General features: G+C 34.4%; 1 protein-coding gene across 1 annotated transcript in view; it reads left to right on the top strand.

Annotated features, from left to right (window-relative positions):
• CDH9 (cadherin 9) overlaps nucleotides 1-24373 on the top strand; it is a 65831-nt gene that overhangs the window by 15122 nt on the left and 26336 nt on the right. Inside the window, exon 2 of the mRNA XM_026039802.1 lies at nucleotides 6848-7142. Coding sequence (XP_025895587.1) covers nucleotides 6848-7142 — 295 coding nt within the window. The remainder of the gene's footprint in view (nucleotides 1-6847; nucleotides 7143-24373) is intronic.

The raw sequence follows: 24373 nt of genomic DNA, 5'->3' as shown, positions 1-24373 counted from the left end.
CTCAAACCAGAATAACCAGCACCATTTATACTTTACATTTTTATTGCTATGCCTCCAGCAACTGAAAGAAAACAAAGACAGCAGGCAAACCCGAATGTTCTTCTTTACAAAGGCCTTTGAATAACACACACAGGAACAAAACCTGATCCAGCCAAAATTAACAAAGAGCATGCATCAAGCCAGTGCTCAGAACTTCTAAAATATATATCAGCACATAAGACATCTTAACTTTAGCCTTTTCAGCATTGTATATAGATGTAAACACAATCTAACTTTGTTCGCCAAGGTGAAAAGTAGTAACAGGGAATACGGCAGCATGTTCACTGGAAGGTGTTTCACAAACTGTAACATTTAACGGGGAATCAACAAGCCCTTTTGACTATGACAGCTCATTTGCAGAATGTACAAAAACACCCCAACAATTCTACAGATTGAATTAAAATAAATAAATAAAACTGTAAAGATAGTAACACTTTCTAATGCAGTTAACTATTTTTGCACAGAGGAGCTCTTTCTTCTACTGATATACACTGGTGAATAATAAGTAAGGATGAACACCCAAGTTTAGCATTGCACAACAGACAAGTTACATTATCGAGACCAAACACAGGGAGAAAGGTAAGACTCAAAACAAGACATTTTTCCTTTGGGACTCGTTACTGCTTCTTCATGTCTCCATTTTGGATATTGTTCCCACTCTTGCCAGTTCTGGTTTCAGGAAAACTAATATAAACAGCCAAATCAAATTAGAGACTCGTCTCTCTGTCAGATGTTACAGGATTTTAAGGAGTTCAGGAGTTTTGGACTGGGATTTGGCCTGCCCATGGATTCACTTGCCCTCCAGGACAGTTGTCAATCACTCGCCTACCTATCTGGTCAGCTTATGAAACACCTGAAATAAGATTTCTAACCAAAAGCTCAGTGTTGTCACTGGGTGTTATTTCCAGAGACATCTGCATTCTGGATGAGATTGCATAAGGACACCATAAAAGAGCTTTGCCTGTGTTCTGGCAGCAATTCAGCTGCAAGGGCATTCAAAACATTCTCCTTCCAAATTCCTTCTCCTTCTCCTACCGAAACATGCAATTTTACCATTTTAGTGGACCTAAAAAGAGTTAATTTGGTCTCAGTGGTCCTCCTTGCTTGAAAAAGTAAGATGAGATAATTCTTCACACTTTCTTCAAGGCATTTAAATAAACAAGGTTTATGAGAGAAGAGTGGGATATCCGGAATCTTCTGCATGGGTGGAGGCAATGAGGTAGGAAATCTGCACAATGATACAGAGGCAGAGTGTGAGTCATCTCAGCTGTAAACAATAGGACAGCACCTGCCTCCACGTAAGTGTGGATCTACCCTTCCCTTTATGTCTTTATCATTCTTTTCTCTGTATTCGTCTCTACAATGAGATCACATATCTTTTCTGATCTTAGGCAACTAAATACATGTTTCCACTGTATTTATTCATAACAATGTCACAAGGTGTAAGTAGCTCTTCTTGCTCTTCTCTTTCTTTTTAATCTACAGCAATAGTTGTCCAGAAACAAATTACAAATAAAATGAAATCTAAATGAAATTTGGCAATTTTATGTTTGTAAATGGGGAAAATTCATTCGTATCGCTGTATAATTTGTGTTAGCTGTATCCATTGATTCACCCCTTTTACATTGATTATATGTCTGCCTAACTACCAAAGAGTTATTCTCTATTATAAAGAGCTGAGAACCAGATCAACAGTACAATTAGTTTTAAACATGGTCTTTTAAGCAACTATTTTCTATGACAACCTTTTTTTTCCCCCTTTCTTTCATTTATCTCCTTTTGCCTTTTTGTACCAGTATGTTAGCTTGGTTATTTATGAGACACTGGTTTTCCCCTAAACGGCGCTCATACTTTCTCTATATAGTATCAGTACTAACAATGTCAGACAAAATACTTCCTGAAGTACAGGCAGGTACACATTACAAATATCATTTGCTAATACGTAATACGTTAGGTGAGTGTCATGTATATGGCTAAGAAGTAAGGTACTTAATTTAAAAGAAAAAGAAATATGCTACAGAACTATTATTCTGAGATAACCTGTTGTTTTTTCCTACTAGCTCACTTACTGGAATTTACACTAGCAATGACCCATGTAAATTTTATATCAAGATTTTTTTTTGATAGCACCCAGATCTTGATTACCCTATCACATCAAAATTAAGCTTCACAGAGCTGCATAGACAGACTTGTTTGACATGCATCCCTATAAGCAGACAGGGATAAAATGGAAGAATATTTACAAATATGTCTATATTTGTAAAACACACATTTTTATAGAAAGAGCTAATTGTCACTCCCATTAACATGCCCATTTTTTTTGTACCTGATGATCCTCAGGAGAAATTATGTTGAGAATGTATTTAGTCAGTTATACAAGAGACTACAGAAAAGAAAATGTGTGCAAAAGAAAAAGAAAACAAGAAACTGAGCAGTGCATTGCTTTAGTTATGTCTTCATTCCAATGTGTTTCAGATAGCTTATTGGTGAATGCTGAATTACTGAAGACATTCATTATTGAGGTGGTCGCTGTACACTGATTGATCTGAGCAATCTAGTATTAGCTGTTCGTTTTTGTTTTCTTTTGTTGAAGTATTTCACAGTTCTCAGACCTGTTAGGTCCTTACAGAAATTGTAGTTTGAACAACCTATGATATTAGAAATGAGGCAATTGACAGTTTCTTTTTCCATGCATACAGAATTTTTGCTTGCCAGTCCGCTACTCCAATTAGTGAAAAGCAATCATGTGGAGTAAAACAAAACAAAATATTTCAACAGGAATCAGTTGATGTTGAAATAGTGGACCTTCCCAGATCTACAGACTCTGGAAAATTTGTAGATAAGCTGCAAGCTTACTTCAGATGAAAACAATATGAACATTAATTTCTCCAGGATGAATAACTGAGCCCTGTCTTCAAACAAGCATTTTATATAACAGACTATTTACTATAACTGGAAATAGTTTTAAGAAAATTAGTCTGTCCTGTTGCTTGATATTAGTTAATGAAAAGCATGACATGTTTTATGTTATATATTCAAGAAGTGTAGACCTTTTTATGGTAGATTAGCAGTCATAAGGAAAAACAATATAGATTAGTTAAAATTAAAATACAGAATCTTTTATAATCTTATAAACCCCTAAATTTATTTTGTGCAAAGACCCACAATATTGTGTGCAACTACCTGACTCAGAAATTAAAAATATATTTTGTACTTACAGAAATCTTATATCATCAAAAAATGGTATGATATGTTTTACACAGCTAGCATTTAATTTCTATAGGACACCGTTCTTCCTCTTTTTAATGAACATATCCCAATTTTTGTCATTTTGGCAAACTACCTTGTTATCAAAATCTTTACCTTTGTTACCTTTGTTAACAAAATCTTGTTATCACAGATTGATGAAGATTCCTAAAACGTTTACTGACAAACAAGGAAAAGCAAAACAAAACATTTAGTAGAAAACAGAAATTGCTACATGTAGAATGACTTCTACTGTAGAATTAAGTTTATCACTGTACTTCAAGGGAATCTGGTAACAGAAAATCAGGAATAGGATATGGCATTTTACTATGCTTGCAAATTTTGTTGATCATTTGGTAGAAACATGAGTTAAAAGGAGGCTGAATATATCCATCACAGTTTGAGATATCTGACCTCTTAGTGGATGTTTTTAACAAATCAATCAAAGAATTCAACCTATTTTTGAAGGATCAATATATAGTTGACTGTCAGGATAAGCAAATGCCTATGGACAGATGTGTGTTTCCAGAGCCATTTGTTGGCACAGGACAGAGAGCTTCCAGTACTTACTCATTATTGCCCATTTGCACAAAGTTATTGACCTAGGCCTTGCTTGCATGAGCACTGTTTACACTAAGATTATTTACATTCACAACTTGGATATCTGGTATTTAGCTGCATTTGTCTTCTTCCATTACCTCTGGTATTTGTAAGAATAAAGGTTTTCAAAAAGCAAAATTTGAAATATAAGTAAAATGTTGCTTTAAGCTCATTTAATGTTCCCTGAAAGATGCTTTCACTAGCAGAGCTGATTCGAAAAATTATTTAATAGATATGTAAATTCATTATAATCACAATTTCAAATAAAATTATGTTAAAATAATTTTTGAGGTACCATTTTCAGTGAAATATTTATTTTTCTGATAAAATTCTGATTTTTTTCTGATAAAATTCCACATACACAAAATAGTCTTATTTCAATGTAGAATTTTGTTTTCTATTCCAAATTAGGAAAAACAAAAGAAAATCTCATTTAATCCCTTCACCCCTTTAATTTTTCAGTTCAGAAATATGCCATATTCTGTTGCAGCAATTTCTGTTTATTTCTAAAGTGGGAAACTTTTGCTATGTTTGGCCAGATTACATTCTTTCATTGTATAGTAGTTTCTGACAATTGAAAACTAAGGCTGCTGACAGTTAAGTCTCTTGCTATGCAATCTGCCAGGCAGGCTGTTATGCAGATAATACCTGTGGGCCAAGGGCTAGTTTAATCCATTTATCCATCTAACAATAAGCAAGTTACATAAATCTCTAGCAATAACAATGTTTGTTGGAGTGGGAAAAAAAAAAAAAAAAAAAAAAAAGCCCTGACTGGTAGACTAACAGAAATTACTTTCAAAAATACCAAGGCAACCCCTCTGTTTGACAGAACTTACTGGTCTGACTAACATTAGTATTAGAGAAACAATTTAGCAAATTACTGATAATTTATTGATCAGCATATTTTGTGGGAATTGAGAAAAACTTCCTTATAACCAGAATGGAAGTTAGTTTCATGGAGGCCCCGACCTCACCAAAACTTGCTCCATCACATCCTGCTCCTGCCCATCTCATTAGCCATTCTACCCTCATGTCTGATGGTTTACTCTCAGAATTCATGAAGCTCTTCACTCAACTCCCATGTCCTGCTTTTTGCTCTAAGAGGTCTCAAAAAGCTGAGGGTGCTCAGATATGTATCATGGTTGGCCACCATACTTAGACACTCATCAAATTGAGGAGAAGAGAGTTCTTAGGAGAAAATGAGGTTCAGGTGATGGACATCAGTCTAGAGATCTCATTCTTACTTTGGCATAGTTAAGAAAAGCTTCTTTACTCAGGAAAATATCAAAAAATATGCTTATGCTGCAAGGTAAGGAATATCTCAAAAAGGACAAATGTGTTTCTTAGGGGCAGGAGATTGTCCTGCATGGCAAGAGAAACACTCAACTGACCAAAAGAAATGCATTATATTTTGTACTTGATATGGAAATAAATCTACCCTATTATTTTTTTCTCTGAATATAAGAATAATTATCATAATGAATTATTGTAATAATCTCTTAGTATTGTATTATGTTATGTTCTTAATGTTCCAGAATCAGTGTCTGAAAATACCCCCTTAGTGTTTATATTTATTTTCCATATATTATCTGCAGAGCTGTCAAATTTTCAGGGATCTTTATGGAGGGCTGTGTATTTTATATAATTTTCTCACCTGTTGAATGTAATCCTCAAGAATTTTTGTAAATAAAAAAATCTGCCTTACTTTTAGAAGACCACAATAAGAATCAGCCTGCTGCAGTATAAAATTGGAGAAAGAAAAACAAAATGAAAGAATTTTACAAAATTCACCACAGTCGCCCTTCATACAGGTAGAGTAATAAAAACATGAAATGACTCAGCTAAGAAACATGAAAATAAGTACAGGCATGAGTACACAAATAAGAAAAAAACTGTCATAAAATAAGTTTTCTGGCTCTAGAATAGTACCTTTACTGATACTGAATTTTTTTTTATTGCAGGTGAATGATAGGGCATGATATTGTTGCCTTTGGACAAAAGGAGAAAAAAAGAAAAAGACTTTTTCTACCCAATTTTGAAAAAAAAAACATTCAGATCATTAAGCTATGGCCATATATGACTGTAAATATTCAAAGAAAATATATCAAAGAAGCTTATGAAAAGGAATTATATGTCCCTTTAAATGGAAGTATGAGGACAGAATTCAAGAAAATAGCATTTTGCGGAAGGTCTGGTGCCTGGGTCAGCTTTTTTGGCTTGCTTTGGCTGCTGTTTTATGGTATTTTTTTTTGTAGCTGTAATATATGGATAGCTAATCAGTGCCTGTAAGTTCACAGGGATATAGTCTGGAACTCTTGTGAAGAGAGATAGTAGGAAAAGAACTGCTAAACTCAGTGCTTTGAACATTTACCTCCTAGTGTTCTTGAAAATTATTCCTCCTGTGTGGAGAGGACTAGAAGGAAGGAAGTAATTAACTGAGGTAAGATTGTCCTTAAAAATAAAAGATAAAGGGAGAATAGTTTCTTAAATCTGAACTTTTACAGATTTTTTTTGGAATTCAAAAAGCTCTAATCTTTAAAATCTGTTTCTTCATTGCTGTTACAAGGCAACCGGTTGCTTTACAGAACCAGGACACAGGAAGACAAAGAGAAATTTGAGAGTTTTAGACCTCTGCTATCTTCAGTAGGAAGACTTCTGTTGCTTTCTGGACAGGCTATTGAAAGAAATGAGGGTTTTTTTTTAATATTATCAGATGATCATTTTAAATATTTCTGCAATATCTTCTATATCCTTTTGTGTTCTTACAAATTTATTTAGAGATATACTTTTGTGTATGACTCGGTCTCAAATTTGTAATTTTTCCAACAGTGAAACAGAAGATAACCACTGCTGACCCCAATTACAGTCAAGATTGTACAGCCTTATTCATATGTGCTGAATGATTTGGTCTCTAATAACAACACATATATTTATACAATTCTTCTTTTCTACCTCCCTGAAGCTACACACTGACCAAGATAAAGGAGATGGAAATTTAAAATACATATTAACAGGAGATGGGGCTGGCAGTCTGTTCATTATAGATGAAAATACAGGAGATATTCATGCTGCAAAGAAATTGGACAGAGAAGAAAAGTCACTGTATGTGCTACGTGCCAAGGCTATAGACAGAAAGACTGGAAGACAAGTGGAACCAGAATCTGAATTTATCATTAAAATCCATGATATCAATGACAATGAACCAAAATTCACGAAGGACATGTACACCGCCAGCATCCCAGAGATGTCAGGAGTTGGTAGGTACCAACTTATCTTTAAGTAAAACGTAAAGAGGTTTGGGTGGTTTTGGAATGTGTAAGTGACTTGTTATTTGAGACATTTAAAACAAGCATCTCAATATCCATGGACCATTTTTTTGTTGCCTGCAATGTATCATGATTGGTTCCTGTATTTATTTATTTGCTACATCTTCATGCAATTTTAAATCCTTTTTCCACAGTATAACTTACTCTTTACTATTTTAAGTCCACTGTAACGACAAAATCCACTCTGGATTTTAAATGACATGAAGTGATAGATAATGCTCACTAGCATGCACTCACCAGAAACTATCATGATTATAGAAGTGCTTTACATTTTTAGAGTAGAAATAATATCTCTGATAAGATGACTTAGCATAAACTACATAGGTTATGGGCAACAACTCACAGATAAATTGTAAGCAGTTATGTACTCACCATGAGTTATTTTAATGGTTTTAAAACAATTCCAGATGATGGCATTTACGAAAGAGACAATAAAATACCAGTATATATTTGTGACCAATATGTATCATTGAAAGATAATTTCCAGAAATCAATCAGTGTCACTGAAAACAATAGTGGAAACATAAGAACAAGACCAGCTCTAATTTATAATCCTGAAAGGTAATTCTTACACTACTGTATGTGATGCAAACAGTACAAGAGTAATTCTCTTGTAAATGAAGAATAGAGAAATCCTTTTCAATTCAGAATTTATTCTGCTGATAATCTATAGAGGAAAAGTGTTGGTAGTGCACCTGCTGCTTAATTTTAAATACACTTCTAAGGAAGGAACATCATAGGAATAGACAAGATAAAAAAGTATGGCATCTAACTTTGACCTTATCATTCAATGCAACCTTATTAGAGTCACTGGAGAAGCAGGAAAAAAAGGAGAGTAGTATCAGACCCAGTGACTAGCACTGTCTGTGAAATTTTAAGTCTATGAAAAGTCTACATTTGATGAGGATTATGATAATAAAAATAACTTATGTACACTGAATTTGCTTTAAGCTGAGAAAATGTCCATAAAAGACTCCGTAAAGGGAAGCTTGTCTGTGAAGATAACGTTGAAGTACTTTAATAGAAAAAAAAAAATTGAGAAAAGAAAGCCAAAAATAGGATCTGATTTTTTTTTCTTTCATTTGGGGTGTAAAAACTATACCAAAACTACATCAAAAAAACTTTTATCATTCAAATTTGGCTGGATATGAGTAGTTTCATAATTTCTCAAGATTGCAGAGAATAAGTCCCCAGGTGCAGCTCAGTGTATTCAAGAAGCAGAATTTTTATGAACTCTGCAGCAGTCAAAAAAATGCTAATTCAAAAGTCAGGACATGGGGCATCTGTTTCATTAGGCAAAATCCAAAATAGTTTGATTCTTCTTGACTTTTCTTGACTTTGTAGTCAAGAGATATGTAGATGAGAACTACGGTCAATTTTTCATCCTTGGAGGTCCCTTTTCTCATTCCTCCAGAAACCATGACTGCAAAAAAATGACTTGGAAGTGAAAGGGTGAGAAGGATGTCCTAAGAGGAATGCAACTTATAAGTGAGCATGTGGTGCGTATTCATACCTTACCATATAAAATACATAACACACAAAACCCAGCATGAACATGGTGCATGAACTATCTAACAAAGGGAGATAGAAGAATATAGGCCCAAAAAAACCCATGCACTAGGCAGTGCATACAAAAATAAGAAAGGGAAAATAAACCCTCTAAACCAATACAGAATGGCAATAAGCTGTATAAATAGCTCCCGGTCCAAACTTTTCACAGTGTCTAGGATATCCACTACAGAATCTCAAATGAATTACAGAAATGTTATTTAAGTAGCAATAAAGGCTTTTATTCGATATGTATGTGCCAGTGTGCCAGTTTTTTTTTTTTTTTTTTTGTCTGTATAGGCAGACCGTGTCAGTTTTTTCTTGAAATAGTATTTATTGCCAAGCATCACAGATTTACAGTACTATCAGCCTTATGTAGGGCTGAGGTTCATTACACCTCACCCAGTTTCTTCAGTGTTTTTGGCACATGTTGCTGTTGGTGGATTAGACAGATGTCAAGTTTCTGGATACAGAAACAAGCTTATGTTACAAGCTTTGTCTATGGTCACAGAAGTGCATTGCAGAAAAGAGGAAGACTTCAGAAGAAAGGATTAAGTGCTTCTTAACTCTAAAAGTGCCTATGTAAGAAATGGAACAGAATAGGAATGAAAAAATAAAAACAAGAATGCTTGGCAAAAGGTGATCATCTTTACTAAGACTACATAGAAAAGAAAAGCTAAATGTAGCTCTTCATTACCTGCTATAAACAGCTGGAAACTTGAAGGCTATGTGATATCACTATGCATACACAGCCTTTCATGTCTAAACAAGAATATCCTAGCTGCAAAAAAAGTATACAAGTACATTACACATATCTTAAGAAACAGGTATGCTTACGATGAGCAGGCCTAAAATTTGGAGTAAAATCCAGATTTTTTTTTTCCCCATCTCTTTCTTGCTTCTCCTATTTTTATGCCTAAAGATGTAAAGATATATTCATATATATACATACATTTTTTTTTTCCAAATTTAAAAATATGAAAGAATATATTTTGGAAAGATTGGAAAAATTATATTAAGAATGAGACACCAAAGAGTGATCATCGCTAACAATGTTTCCAGCATCTGCTATTTAAATACCAACTCATACTATATTTTCTACTTGTGCTACTGCCTGTTTCTTGGAATAACTATATTTAGAGCAGATAAAGGAGAAAGATAAGTCTATACCTCTGATGGAATATGTGATTTTCCATGATATGATCAATTAAATACAAGCAAATATTGCTCATGTTTAACTGGTTTGATATCAAGGCCAGTGAAAATATAACATGGGTTTTTAGCACTATTCAATCCCAATTCAGGCATGAATGCTTATTTGTGCACTAGTTTTTCCTAATCCCGTGTTGCTGCATTTATATCACAGCTATCAACCCGTGCATAAATTAGCTTGGCTATGCCTGAATGTGATCCAACTATATCACCAACAGCATTAGGGATATACCTAAAATGCCGCATAATGAAGTTAGTTCTAGAAGTAATCAAAGCCATTGAACTGAGTTGCCTGCAATATCATTTCAGATAACTTTTATGGAAATGATCATGTAGAATGCTCACAGTCATATTAACTTAAAAAAAATTAAATGAGAAAGTTAGTTTAAGAGATTCTAAAACTCAGTAACTTGGAATTTCTCATTAAAATCAAGTCCTATACTGAAGGATGGAAGGATAATAACTGCTGTAACTTTATTTTTAAAGACTGCTAGAGCTGACTGAAAGAATTACAGACTGCTGAGATTTATTTCAGAACTATGTAAATTACCTCAATAAAGTCTATAGAGTTCTATAAAAAAGTTCAAAAAATTAGAAAAGTATGTGAGATAATGCCATAAAAGCTAATAAAAACAAACAAACAAAAAAAAAAACAGAAAGTAAAGGAATAGGTGGTGGTCAACATTTTAAACTTATGGAATGCCAAAGCCATAAGGTAAGGCCACAGTGAAAGGCAGGTAGACATAAAGCATAACTTACTCCAATATGGTTATGTTTTAGAAATACCTTGAGAGAAAAGTTCAGAGATGGTAAATCAAGTTAGGAATCTTAAAAATTTTGAAATTCTTCTCCGTGCAGAAGGAATACAACAGCCCTAACCATGCTGAAAATAAACTCATTTCATTTTGAGGCTTTCTGCAGGGATTGTCTATAAAGGGTCAAAGGAACATGACGTAAGTTGTGATCTCTATTTTTTTCTCTTTTTTCTTACTAAAAGATCTCTTTTTTTCTTACTAAAAAAAATTCCTCATAGTGTAAATGACTTTTCTCAGGATATATAAAAAAAATGTATTAAGACATTATTAAAGAGCGAAGCTATCAATAAGATGCCCTGCGGAGTTCAATTCCTTTTGATTCTTAGGTCAATATTATTACATCCTCCCTTACCTATTCTGCTAATTTTAGTGGATATTGTTCTCATCAAGCATCTTTAGCATGGAGCTGATAAGTATTTCATAATAGATTTTTAATCTTTAAATTGATCTTTTTAAGGGAAAGGATAATGCTTAATTTAACTTGGCATTCATTTCTTTCTACTCAACTTCACTGATCTGTTTGAATTTTATAGATGTAACTAAATGCAGCTCCTACTGCAAAATTTCTATTTGATAATGTTCATGCAACGTATAAATATAGGGGCTCATATTTTAAATAGATACATTTAAAATTACTAACTCACTCATTAGTATTTTTTCACTGCAAATACAGACAGCATAGAAGATTTCTTCTCAGTAGGCTAGATAGAGGGGCATTATATATGAAATATAAATACATCTGTTTTAAAGTGGACGTAGAGTATTACAGATTGCTAGCACATCCCTTATATTAAACAGCTACTTTAAATAATGCATATTTTATATATATATATACATACACATAAATGTACATAATATATACTCACAAAGAGAGGAAAAGAAAGATGCTATAAAACATACAAAGAAAGATGCATTATTATTCCCATCTTTTTTACCACACTACTCCCTGGTAATACACTAATACGTATTGCAACATCAATTACACAATGGCCATGATTATATTAGAAGCTACATTATCATTGTTTAGTACTCCTCCATTCTCTCTTCAGCATCATTAAGAATCACAGCTACCACTGGATTTCAATAAGACTATGTTCTGATATTTACCTTAGCATAGTTACATCGTTCTTTTTTTCAGTACCAAATAATCATAATTATGCATCCCTCAAGAACAGTTTGTTATTTCATATGAAATCCTCTTACAAGAACAAGTGGGCCTTCTGGGGGAGGGGGATGAAGGGAAGAAACTTAGCCAGATACAGTAACCCATCACATTTTCTATTTCTAAATTCGCTTATGCCAGTAAGCATTAATCTACAGATGTATATAAAAGAATGAACGGAGGCAGCTCTCATCTTTCATAATTCAGCAGGAAATAATTATATTTTCTCCACTGCATATTTTCTCTGATTTCAAAAACTTACAAAGAAAGGATATGGCTGGCTTGCTTAGCTTTGTCACAAGCCCGTAAATACTACTTTGCTGACCTGTAAAATTTTGGAATGGTAATTGTTAAATCTTTTCCAAAATAAATATTGAGGAGTTAGCTTGAAGAGAAAGCTGTATTTCAAAGATTTCTTTTCCCACATATTCATATTTTGAATTCTTCAGTTAGAATGTGGTATTAGAATTTTTTTTAGATTGCAGTTAAACACAGTAGTCTTCCTATATCTACTTCCTATATTTCAGCTTGCATTTACCACTATATCTAAAAAATTCTAGACCTTTATAGCTGACATCTGCCAGAGCAGGATTCTTGTCTCTGTATGGATTATTTAAACATTTTTTTAGACTTTGTTTCTTTATTATTTGCTAAACAAGACATTTTAAGAAAGAAATTTCCCTTTTTTCAGCAAAATAAAGATGATATTAAAAAAAGTTTTTAAAAAAGCTATCAAAGTGAAAAGGATCAATTTTTTTTGAAATTAACAAATTTCAATTAACAATTAACAAAATATAGATCTAATGTTCCAAAAAACATATTTTTTGTTTGTTTAGGGTATGCATTTTTCATTTTAAGATATTGAAATAGTTTTTTTTTTTTTTTTTGCTACGATATGCTTACACTACATTTTTGTTAGAAAACTACATAGGATTCTCTATAAATATTTTATATTTATATAAAATGAGACATAGCATGAGGAAGAATATTTTCAGAAAAGCATGAGGGGCATGCTTTATTTTCAGACTATGAATTTACAGTTACAAAAAAGAATCATTGAAACTCAACGGAATCTTATTTAGGTTATAAAATTTCTTTTCCATAAATTACTCATATAGTGCTATTATAAAATGCCATTATTAAATTGATATTTGTTGGTAAAATACTTCTCTTCTGTAAGAAACTTACTTGCTAGAGCTTGGGTTATAAACAGATTATTTTAAATTTGTATAGCTCCATTGACTTAGAGTTGGACATGACAGAACTGTTAGGATGGATTTTATCTTAGAATTCATGTATGTAAACTTTATAGCAGTTAAATGCCCCTCCACAACTATTGTTTTTTTTTCTTCAGGTATATCTGTCTACATAGAGAGTGTAACCGGATACACAAATTATATATCATGTAGTCTTTGGAACTAGAAGGCAATTATCCTCAAGAAAAATCCTACAAGTTTACAACATTCCCAAATAACTGATTTAAAAAAAAAAAAGGCAAGAGAAAAAAAAGACTCAAATGAGAAGTAAAACCATCCATTTAGGATCAAATCAAGCAGTGTACTTAATGCTTATATACTAACAGTTTAATTTTGGGAAGATTATTATTGATCATTGCACACTTCTACACAATATCCTAATATATATAAAATTAAAAGTATACATTGAATTTCTATATTAGTTTTTCTCCTTCAGAGATGGATGATTTTACCTACTAGTGTTTAAAATTGTTGTTGAAGAAGAAATTGATTAAAAAGTTCTTAAAAAATACTATAAGCCATCACTTTAAAACTAATATATGTGAATATAATAAAACTAATATATGTGAATATAATAAAACTAATATATGTGAATAAGGACAAGTGCAGGGTCCTACACCTGGGGAGGAATAACCCCAGGCACCAGTACAGATTAGGGGTCGACCTGCTGGAGAGCAGCTCCACGGAGAGGGACCTGGGAGTCCTGGCTGACACTAAGTTAACCATGAGTCCGCAGTGCCTCGTGGCCAAGAAGGCCAATGGGATCCTGGCTGCATCAGGAGGAGTGTTGCCAGCAGGTCAAGGGAGGTGATTCTGCCCCTCTGCTCAGCTCTGGTGAGTCCTCACCTGGATGGAGTACTGTGTGCAGTTCTGGGCACCCCAGTATAAGAGGGATGTGGAGCTTCTCGAGAGGGTCCAGAGAAGAGCAACTAAGATGATTAAGGGAATGGAACATCTCTTGTATGAGGAGAGACTGAGTGAGCTGGGCCTGTTTTCTCTGGAGAAGAGAAGGCTGAAAGGGGATCTGATTAATATGTATAGGTTCAGGAAGGGAGAATGCAGGGAGGAAGCTGTTGTCAGCTGTTTTCACTGGTGGCCAGTGATAGGACAAGGGGTAATGGGCATAAGCTGGAGCACAGGAAGTTCCGTCTCCAGGTGTGGAGGAACTTCTTTACTGTGAGGGTGACAGAGCAGTGGAACAGGCTGCCCAGGGAGGTTGTGGAGTCTCCTTCTCTGGCGGTCTTCAAAACCCGCCTGGATTCCACCCTGTGCCACATGCTCTAGGTGTGACTGCTTGAGCGGGAAGGTTGGACTAGATGATCTCTAGAGGTCCCTTCCAACCTTGAATATTCTGTGATTCTGTGAATAAACAGAAATAAAAATAAGGATGAAACTCTAATAAAGAATTTGTGAAACAAGTTTGAAAAATTTCTCACCAGCCCCCAAACTATGATACAGTTAAAGTTTACTCAGAATATATTAATGCAACACTAAAAAGAACTGAGAATCATGACATATTCAGAAAAACAAAGGACAAAGATCTGTGCTAATAAGATTCAAATCAGTGTTTCTGAGGAATTCAGACAATACACAAACTTAAGAATTACAGAATACTTTGACATTGCAGGTAAGCAGATCTTTAATCTATAGCCAAAAGGAGCACCTATGCTTTCATTATCTCTCCATTCCAAGCTATGTGATCTTACGCATTACTTACTGCCCGTCTAACTCCACAATAAGCCAGTTTAGGTAACTAGATCAGCAGAAAAATAAGATATTTAATTGCCATATTCTTTTTCTGCTAGCTTTTTCCCTTGGATCAGATGAGAGGAGGTTAGATAAGCACAGGAGGTGGTGCTAGGAAAGCGACAGGAGGATGCAGAACAGAGCGGGAATGGCTGGGAGAGACTGTTTCATTTGGCGATAGATGGTCATAGCCAAAAACAGCCATATGTATTCATTTTTCTTTAGATCCTTAGATATTCTAAACAAGTTTTCTATTTTTTTTCCTTTTTCTCTCTTTATTTGAGACATGAAACTCTTGGCTTACGAAAACACAAACCTGGAGCAGCATGATGGGGAAACCAGAGGGATTTACTGACCCAGAGCCAGCAACCACTTGATCCTGGCTCTAGAAAAGATGCTGCTTGGGCAGAAATGTAGTCAGCAAGCAAGCGTAACTATTCTTACTGTTGACACAGGCAGTAAAATGTCAGTATTCCTCATATTTCCATCCTGAGGGAGCCAAGCCGCTGTTGGCAGGTTCTGTTAAGAGCTCATGATGGCATCTGAGCTCCTGAGCACCCACCCGCTCACCTTTCAGAGTACGTGTGGCTCAGATATTCCTCTGAGGGAAAGATCTAAGATCACAGCAACTGAAAAGCAATGAGCAGTAAGAAGGACAGAGGGATGGCAAAGCACCACATGAAAGACTTAAAAGTGGCTGCCTAAATTTTGGAGATATTATTTCAAGGTCATCATGAACTTGCTTAACCTTTGCATGCGCTGAATTCACATCTTTTGGTGGGAAACTACTAGCCCAATCCTACTTAGTGGACATGATGAGGTGCACCCAGCACTCTGGACACCACAGTACTTGGCACGGCACAGCTGTCTTGCTAGAGGGATTTATAAACATGGGCTACGTTAAACGTGTCTTTCTTTTACCCAAAATAATGTGTACAAGTTATCCAAGTTAAATGCATCTTCCTTTTCCATCAAAAGGTTGTGAAATACTGTTTGCAATGAAATACTCTTTGCATGGCTATTTTATTGCACCAAATTTATCTCCCTTTACCTGTGCACATGAAAGAGAAAATGGATCTGGAGCTCTCTAGATGAGAGCTTGAAATTAGTGTTAAATGTGCCTGTATCATACTTACACTAAAATTGTTTGATGTATCCATTTCCCTTCCTTTTATTTCAGTAGTTTTTCAACTATACACTCTAATCTCTGTACAAAAGCATAAGGGGGCTGGGTTCTTCACATCAGCGCTTTTGCTCACACTGCAGCAATGGGGAGATGTTCTGCATTGCTAGAGATGCTGCACTTCAGCTAAGATCTTTAACCAAGTCCCCTTAATGGTTGCTTTCATGGCTTCGCATTTAGAAAGTGAAAATCTCAACACCATTCTGAAAATGTTAAGGGACATCTGTGTTGTTTCATTCAATATTTCCCTCTTTGATACAAACATCTTACAGTATGCTGCTAACATTATGCAACTGAGTGTAAAATGTCATGCTTATTCTTTAAAAGCATGTTAACATATGACTATGTTTATTTTGTAATTGTGACCTTCATGAGATTTCTCTACAATTACTGCAATTACTACAACTGCAAATTGGTGTAAGATAAAATACAGCAAAATATTCTGATATTCTAATGCAGTTAAAATTGAAATAAGTGTTGCACACAGCACAGTTTACACATAAATGTTTTGGACATACCATTCAATGTTCCAAAAAGATAGCTGTGTTAACAAACAGATTAATGTCAGGCAAGAAAAAAAAACCTAGGTTCCAACATCCTTTTTGAATTTGGGTACCTCATTTAATGAGCTATCTCCCTCCATGCCAACCTTCAATTTAAAAGAACTGCAGAGAAAGAGAAATGAAGACTTTATCTTGCATGAATCAGAATCATCTGGACAGTTTTGCTGCAGTGTAACACAATCTAATCTAGTAAGATTAAGAAAGGAACGTTTTTTTTTTTCCCCAGAACTCTGCTATTCTCCCAAAAAGAAGCCAGAAAAGGGCTTCTTGAAGAAATGGAAGGAATTTGAGTATCTACCTGTAATGGATACAATATTGTTGAACCAATTGCTTCTTCATTTAAAACAGTGGTCATACCTGCATGTATACTTATATGTAGGCTTATACATATTGCAGAAATCAAATATGAAGTTTATTTCAATAAACCAAAAAAATAGACATGAAAATTGCTAATAAGAAATTTCTAACAACATTGAAGATAAACCATAGTAATGGCAGTTACTACATGGACGTGTTTTTTCATTCAATTAATGATGTCCCAGCTTGAATTAAAAATTACATATCATAATTTTTCCCTCCTTGTTAAACATATAGTCACCTTAGAAATTTCTTGTACTATAGAGTGCTTTCACAGAGTCAAGAAAATGAAGGTAAGAAAAGTCTCAGAATCACAGAATCATAGAATCATTTTGTTGGAAAATACCAACTGAGTCCAACTGTAATCCCTTCTTATCATAGAGTATCATGCTTATTTGAAAATAGCTATATATTATTCTTACTGAGTCTCATGATTTAAATACATACAGAGAAATTAAGATTAAGCATGATTAAGCTCTCTACAATATCACTTTTAGTTCTTCTGAAGCATTTGTTCATGTCTTCACATTTAATATAATATAGCTCACTTTGATAACTCTTTTAAAATATTTAACTTTCTGCCCACTGAGTCATGTAGGGATGTGTGCAAATAACCTACTTTATATAGTAGTGTTGTTGTCAATAAGTCACAAATTTTCATCAAAGCTTCCTGTCAAAAAGTCTACTCAATAACAGTTACTTTGCTCTGCCCTCAAGCAAATGATAAATAGCCTGTGATAAATAGGACTATGTACACAATATATTGGAGGCATAAACAAAAAATCGAAAGGTTTATTTCCCCATAAAGTCAAAATATGTGACAGTTGTGCAAAACACCTAAATAATAACCACCTGTTTAGTGGACTGAGACTGCAAGAAAGAGAACAGAAAAAATGTCTTATATTTCATGGACTGGAAGACTAAGACTTAATGAATTCATGGGTAATATTTTAAAAGATACCTTGGCTATCAGGAATTTCTGTTCACTTGAGGAAGCTGAAAAGCTGTTTAGGACAGTATGTCCAATTAATTTGAACTGAGACATCTCAGTGTCTAAATCAATTTTGGAAATGGACTTAGGCATGTCTAAGAATATTACCTCCACTAGTGATTTTGAATCAATAAATGTAATATTTTTCAGCTAGAAGTTTTCAATCTGTTAGACTTGAGGCTGGCCAAATTAGACTGTCCTCATGATGTGCATCATTCACTATGACCAAAACACTATATTTCTTCAATCGATATACAAATCAATTTGCTAGCATACTGGCAACTCAGCAATATTTAGTAGAAGACTGTGCATGTGAACCATTTGATAGATTGTACTTGAGACATTTGAATACTTTTGAAGATGAATGAAATGTCTAGGGAGAAAAAAAAAAGAGGAAAGTTCTTAGAAAAAGAAGAAAGTTTCTTTTTAAAGTTCTAGTGGTTTTGTCTAAATATATGTCTATATACAAAGTTACATTTATACTTATATACATATATGAATTCTAGAACTGCTTTGCTGTTTTCTAAAAATAGTAATCTAAGTACTGCAATTTCAAAAAAGCCCATGACTAAGATAATCCTGGAATTGGTTTCATTGTCTCTGCTTCAGACTCTATTTCTCTTTCAAATTACAGCTTTGTTATCATTTTCTCAGACGACATCCACAGTATCTAACCATGACAGAAGTAAGAAGCTTTCATGAATCGCATAATAAATTAATGTAAATTTGGGTTTACCACTAATATTGTACTTTAATGCATTTTCATAGAAAATTACTACATTCTGCAGTTTTACTAATGTTAGAAAAGACAGACTTGATCATCACCCAAGCAAGAATTCCCCTGGATTATAAAAACACCCCCAGTTCAAACAAATGGGACTCTAGTCTGCTGTATTAATAATAAAGTACTACATTCTCCTGGTCATCGTAGAGATTAACAGGCAGTTTCTGATGATGACTTAATGTTTGTAGAAAAGCTAGAGACTCTTTTACAATTGCTATTAACTTGTATTAAAAAGGAATTTTGAAGATACAAATGACAGTGATGTTTTAGCCCAAGGCATAAGATAGAAATCCACAGCAAAGAGACTCTCCAAAATCCAGTAAAGAAATGCAAAAGCCAGGCTTAAAATAAGAGAGTAGGTGAAAGCTAGGCAAGGAAAGCTAAGCAGTGCACTCCAACAACATAGGCCTCTCTGTTCTGTGAAATAGAGCATGCTGTCCTCTGAAGTGCATACACAGTCATGCGCCTCATAAACCCCAAGTTTAGTTCTATAAAATGACATTTATTGAAAACTGTTCTCTTCCTCTTTTCTGTAAGTGAAAGCTATCCAGAGGTCCTCAAGAAAATCTGGGGGCCAAAAAATGGTGTAGGAGTAAAGCAGAGAGTTTTGAGAGTGAGGCAAAACTACCACAGAAAAAGAACTAAATAAATGGCGTTCTTAAAGCTGAGCTAAATAAACAACAGGTCTTTACAGTGGTGAAGAAATAACAATGATTGCTTTCATCTTATATATTGTATAAATACAGCTGAAAACTGTAATGTAATTCCTTTTTATGAAATAAGTTTTTAAATGAATAGATAGTCATAGTGCAGCCTTCAGGAAATATTGTTTGGAGTCTACTTACTATCTAGAAGGATTGAGAAAGAGCAAATCTTAAGGTTTTCATAAATACAGATGAAAGTTGCTTCTCTATTTTGGAGAATTCCAGAAATTAAAATCTTGGGCAAAGTGCCAAGTTCCCCAAGCCTCCTCTCTAAAAAGGATGCAATCCTCCAGGGATTCATTTAGTGGAATTTCTGTGCCTTATGCACTACGGATTGCAGATGCTTCTTGGTAAAGCTGGCTTGTTTTCAGGTGCTCTGTAAAAGGATTAATGTGGTCAGAGAAAAAATAACCAATGTAATTATCTGCCATATTGTGGCATTACTTGTTGCTGTTTCAATCTATTGGTTTCATTAGCAACTAATTCTAGCTGAACCAGCCTTACCATATGCACAGCAGTTCCAGGTCCAGAAATGTGCAACTGATAAGTTTTCTCATTTATTTTGAATAGAATTTTTAAGGATAAATTTTTGATTTTTTTTTAAATTGGTTTTCATTTCTTTTGGGATATAGACTGAAAATACAGCATAATGGACAAAACAGGAAAAACTTCTAAGCTACTGTTCATATATTACGGATGGCAGATCACTTACAGATCATTGTATTTCTTTTGCCACCAGGCTAGTATTAGCTAGTCAACATTAACATTTGAAATAGTCACTTTTTCTGTTGTTTGTTTTTTTCCTATCTTATCAATGCCATCTAATGGCACCAAAATTGTTGTTCCGGAAGTTACGTGACCCTATGGTGAGAGCAGGGAAAATAAACCTATCTTAAAGAATAGCCATACACAGATTTGTTCAGTCACTAATATCTCACACCACTTCTCATTCTTTCTACAATTTTGCACTTCTTACTGTGTCCATAATGCTTTTCAAATTCTCATCCAAGGCACTTTTAGGTACTTCACAGTTAGAATTACTACCAAAGGAGACCTGAAGTTATTGTATGAAGGCATTGGACATCAGGAGGGCAAGGGTTTAGACATTCTTTTCCAGTCCAGTCTCAGAAGTTATCTTACAATGCTGTATGCATTGTATTCAGCAGCAAAGGTTTCTACCATACTCAGCATTTCAGGGAAATTATAGACATAGTAGCCTTATCACATTGCATCCATGTGTTATTAGGATTCACACTAGAGTGTGTACATGCTAAGGAGTACCTCAGCATAATCTAAAACACGACTTAATTCTGTCATCTAAAAGGCAACTTCGGAGGAAAAAAAACAACAGAATTAGAAGCACAATACATAAAAAGTGGTGTGTGTTATTTCCACATTTTATATATGAGAGGAGTGTTTCCAGAATAAAGCTATGCAAATCCAGCATCTTATGTTTGAATAATGGGAGGATAAGTTTTATTTGGTTTCACTAGTAGAGAGTGAAAGAGAGGAAAAGGCCATTCTGAAAGAGGAAATAGGACCCAACGAGAGGCACGAGCACACCAGTTGACATCCTAGTTAACCATTGTGTGAGATTATATGAACAAAAATGAGACAACAGATTTTGAAGTGAAATGAAGTTTTACATCACAGCTATACATGAGATTATTCAAAATAATTAAATGAGTAAAATTAAAGTTATGAACCATACGATCTCCTATTTAATGCCATTTTTTACTTTTTTTTCCCTCTATTTATACATTTCTATTCAATGAACTACATTTTAAGTTCTCTCTTGGTTTTCAAATGTCATGTTATTGCTCCTTTGAATCTGTTCTTCATTTGTTACAACTTTATTTGATTTGTTTTTTTTCAGTCATACCTATTTATTCTTCTATTTTGGGATTATTTATCTGCTTACCTGTTGATGTTTGCTCTTTTTCTGCTTTTTTTATTTATTTGCCTTTGCTCTTACAAGCGCTTTATGTTACCAACCTTTCAGCCTTTTCTATATCAAAGAAAAAGCAGCCTTACCAAATCTCTGGTAAATTGGGGTCATGTACAAAGGAGCAAATTCACTTTGCAGTTCCCTAGTCTTCTAGCTTTTTATTTAAGACATCTTCAAGTCAAACTGAAAGGATCATAAGGGTTATACCTCAACCTTGTTTAGTCCTGCCCTTTGGATAGGAAGCAGTCTGATGTGGTGTAGTCCAAATGATGTGGTAACGAGATCCTAGTGGTGAATTATATGTGTTACAAAACTCTTTAAGCCTGGATAGTTGCATATGACTGCTCCTAGTTCAAAGTTTCTCTAGACCATTGTGTAGGCACAGACTGCTTCTACCCACTGAGAAAAAAAAGATCTTTTCTCAAAAAGAAAACTAATTTAATATGCCTTAATATTTCTGCAACTGGCTTAATATTTCATTTGAGTCTTCAGCAGGGGTGCTTCTGTATTATGTCCATATGAAAATAACCCCGGAGTCATATTAATTAAGAAAACCATCCCTCACTTATCTTCATTAGGCTTCTATCAAAATAAAATTCCCAAATTTTCCTCTAGGGGGTTTCCAGAGTTCTCCTAATTCTTTTCAGCTTGTAAAAGTAACCCACTTCTAAAATCTTCTCTCCATGAATAAACTTGATGAACAGCAGATGGTCATTGTGCTTGAAAACAGGAAGCAAGCACGAGAGCTTGTCCTTTAGGGAGACAAAGGCCTTCCTGCCTCTCCACTTAATCCAGCTGGTCTTCTATTTCTGAAAATGAAACAGGCTTTCATCTTTGAGTGGAGCTCTCTCTTAAACAGAGCTGGGCAAAAAAAAATCTATGGAAAAATAAGAACTTTTCAATAATTGTCATTTTTGATAGAAGTTGAGAAAAAAATAGAAATGGAGCTTTCTGGTAATGTCAAAAACCTCTTGTTTCAGCATTTTCAAAATGATTATATGTTTTAATTTACACGTGAGGTTTTTGAAGACTTTATATTATAAGGCCAAAGTCTTTTCTTTTTCTTTAATTGATCTGAAATCATATTTATATTGAAAAAATGTCAAAATCAAATTCAAGAAGGATTTTGAAGTTATAAAATTCCAGAAATAAAGTTTCCCAGGTTCTCAATAATATTTAAAGTATTGCTCTCACTTTTGGGTCCAGTGGGCATAGTAGAATCCTTAAAAGCACCAGACTAAGAACATAACATATGCATGAGATACCCTGAAGATAGAGATTACTATTCAAACAGCTACAGGAAAAAAAAAAGAAATGTTTTTTTTCAAAATCTATTCCTGACTATCGGGAGCTGTTTTCATTTCTGTCAACAGAAGGAATCAAATAAGAATAAGGGATACATGCTGAAGAGTAAGACTTTACATGAAAAAGTGTGTTCATATCAACATTACTCTGGATATATTTAATCTAGATTTTTCTTCTCTCAGATTATACTCCTGCATTTTTTTCCACTCTTCTTATAGGACTCCACTTCCAACAGATATCTCATCAAGTTGCCTAAGCTTCTAGACTTAAGTCACCATCTAAGGTTGTTTTGTGCTCAAAAAAAACCAGAAAATTAATGCTGAAGCTACAGTGCTCATGAGGCTTGGCAAATTCAACGCATTGAAGAAATTGCTATTTCATAGTCATTGCAGGCATAGAAATCTTGAGAGATAAAGCCCATAAAGGAAAGTGGAAGGTGCCTGAAAAAAATAAGAAGAATTCATCCAAACAAAACAAAACAAAAAGAAAATAAGCTATACCTCTTAAACTCTCACAGTTAGTGCCTATCTTGAGATAGAATGGGCATGCTGGCTAGGTTTGGGTTCACTTGGGAACACGAGTTAATTTTGTTTTGCAATGAATTATGTATTTATTATTCCCTTGGCTGCTACTGCAGTCTATATCACATTTTCTCTGGCGTCTGTTGAACCAGTTTCCTAGCCAAAATATTTACGTGGCTATGAAGAATGACACTCTGAGAAATGTTTCTGTTTGGGAGATTTAGTTATAAGGATATCTTTCTAGCCAGTTCTGACATGGAGGACACAGAGATAATTATGAATACGACTCTCCCTGAAATGTAGCCCTTAGATGAGGGCTGTATTTGTATCTTACCTACTTTCTTCTGACATATTAGAGGATAGAAAAGATTCTTCTTTCTATTTAACATCAAGTATAGGGACTCATTACTTTACCTTGTAGTAACATCTTTTGCAGGTGACTGCAAAACCTGGCTGGGCAAGAGAAACTGCTCATTGTTCCAGCTCATCCTTATCAGATACCTAGTTCTCTGTTAACTGTGGTGTAAAAGCAATTTAATTGGAACAGATCTTAGAGCCTAGCTCAAAGCTTGACAAGCATGATAGCAGTGTATTAATTTTAAAACAAGGTGAAAATCAAAAGGGAGTTGTCATACACGCCTCTCTACCATCCTTTCAAGTTTTCAGACTCAGATGATCCTTCCCGTGACTTTGGTGGGAGTGGTAGAAGGTCTCAGGAGAGGCAGGATTCAATTTCTATCCTAGCAGTCTGATTCATAATATAAATCAACTTGGCAAATGTGAGCAGAGACCCTAGTGAGGCAATCTAGTCAAAAATTATATTAATATCCTCATTCTATGGATTTTTTTTAACGGGATGGCTGAAGGGAGGAGGAGAGCGTTGGAATAGTCCATAAGTGACTATACTTAAAAAGACCCTAAATCTGCTTTTACCCCATTACCAGTACCTTCATAGCTAGTTCTAAATTGCTTCATTTTACTACCCACACTCACTGAATTCCTGACTTCCAATGCAGCATCTATTTTCTCCAAATAAAAAAGAAAGGAAAAGAAGCTGTACAAGAATT

The sequence above is a fragment of the Nothoprocta perdicaria genome, unplaced genomic scaffold, assembly GCF_003342845.1.
Source record: "Nothoprocta perdicaria isolate Ctin4 unplaced genomic scaffold, notPer1 scaffold_241, whole genome shotgun sequence".
Taxonomy (NCBI): domain Eukaryota; kingdom Metazoa; phylum Chordata; class Aves; order Tinamiformes; family Tinamidae; genus Nothoprocta; species Nothoprocta perdicaria.
This window is presented reverse-complemented; position numbering and strand designations above follow the sequence as displayed.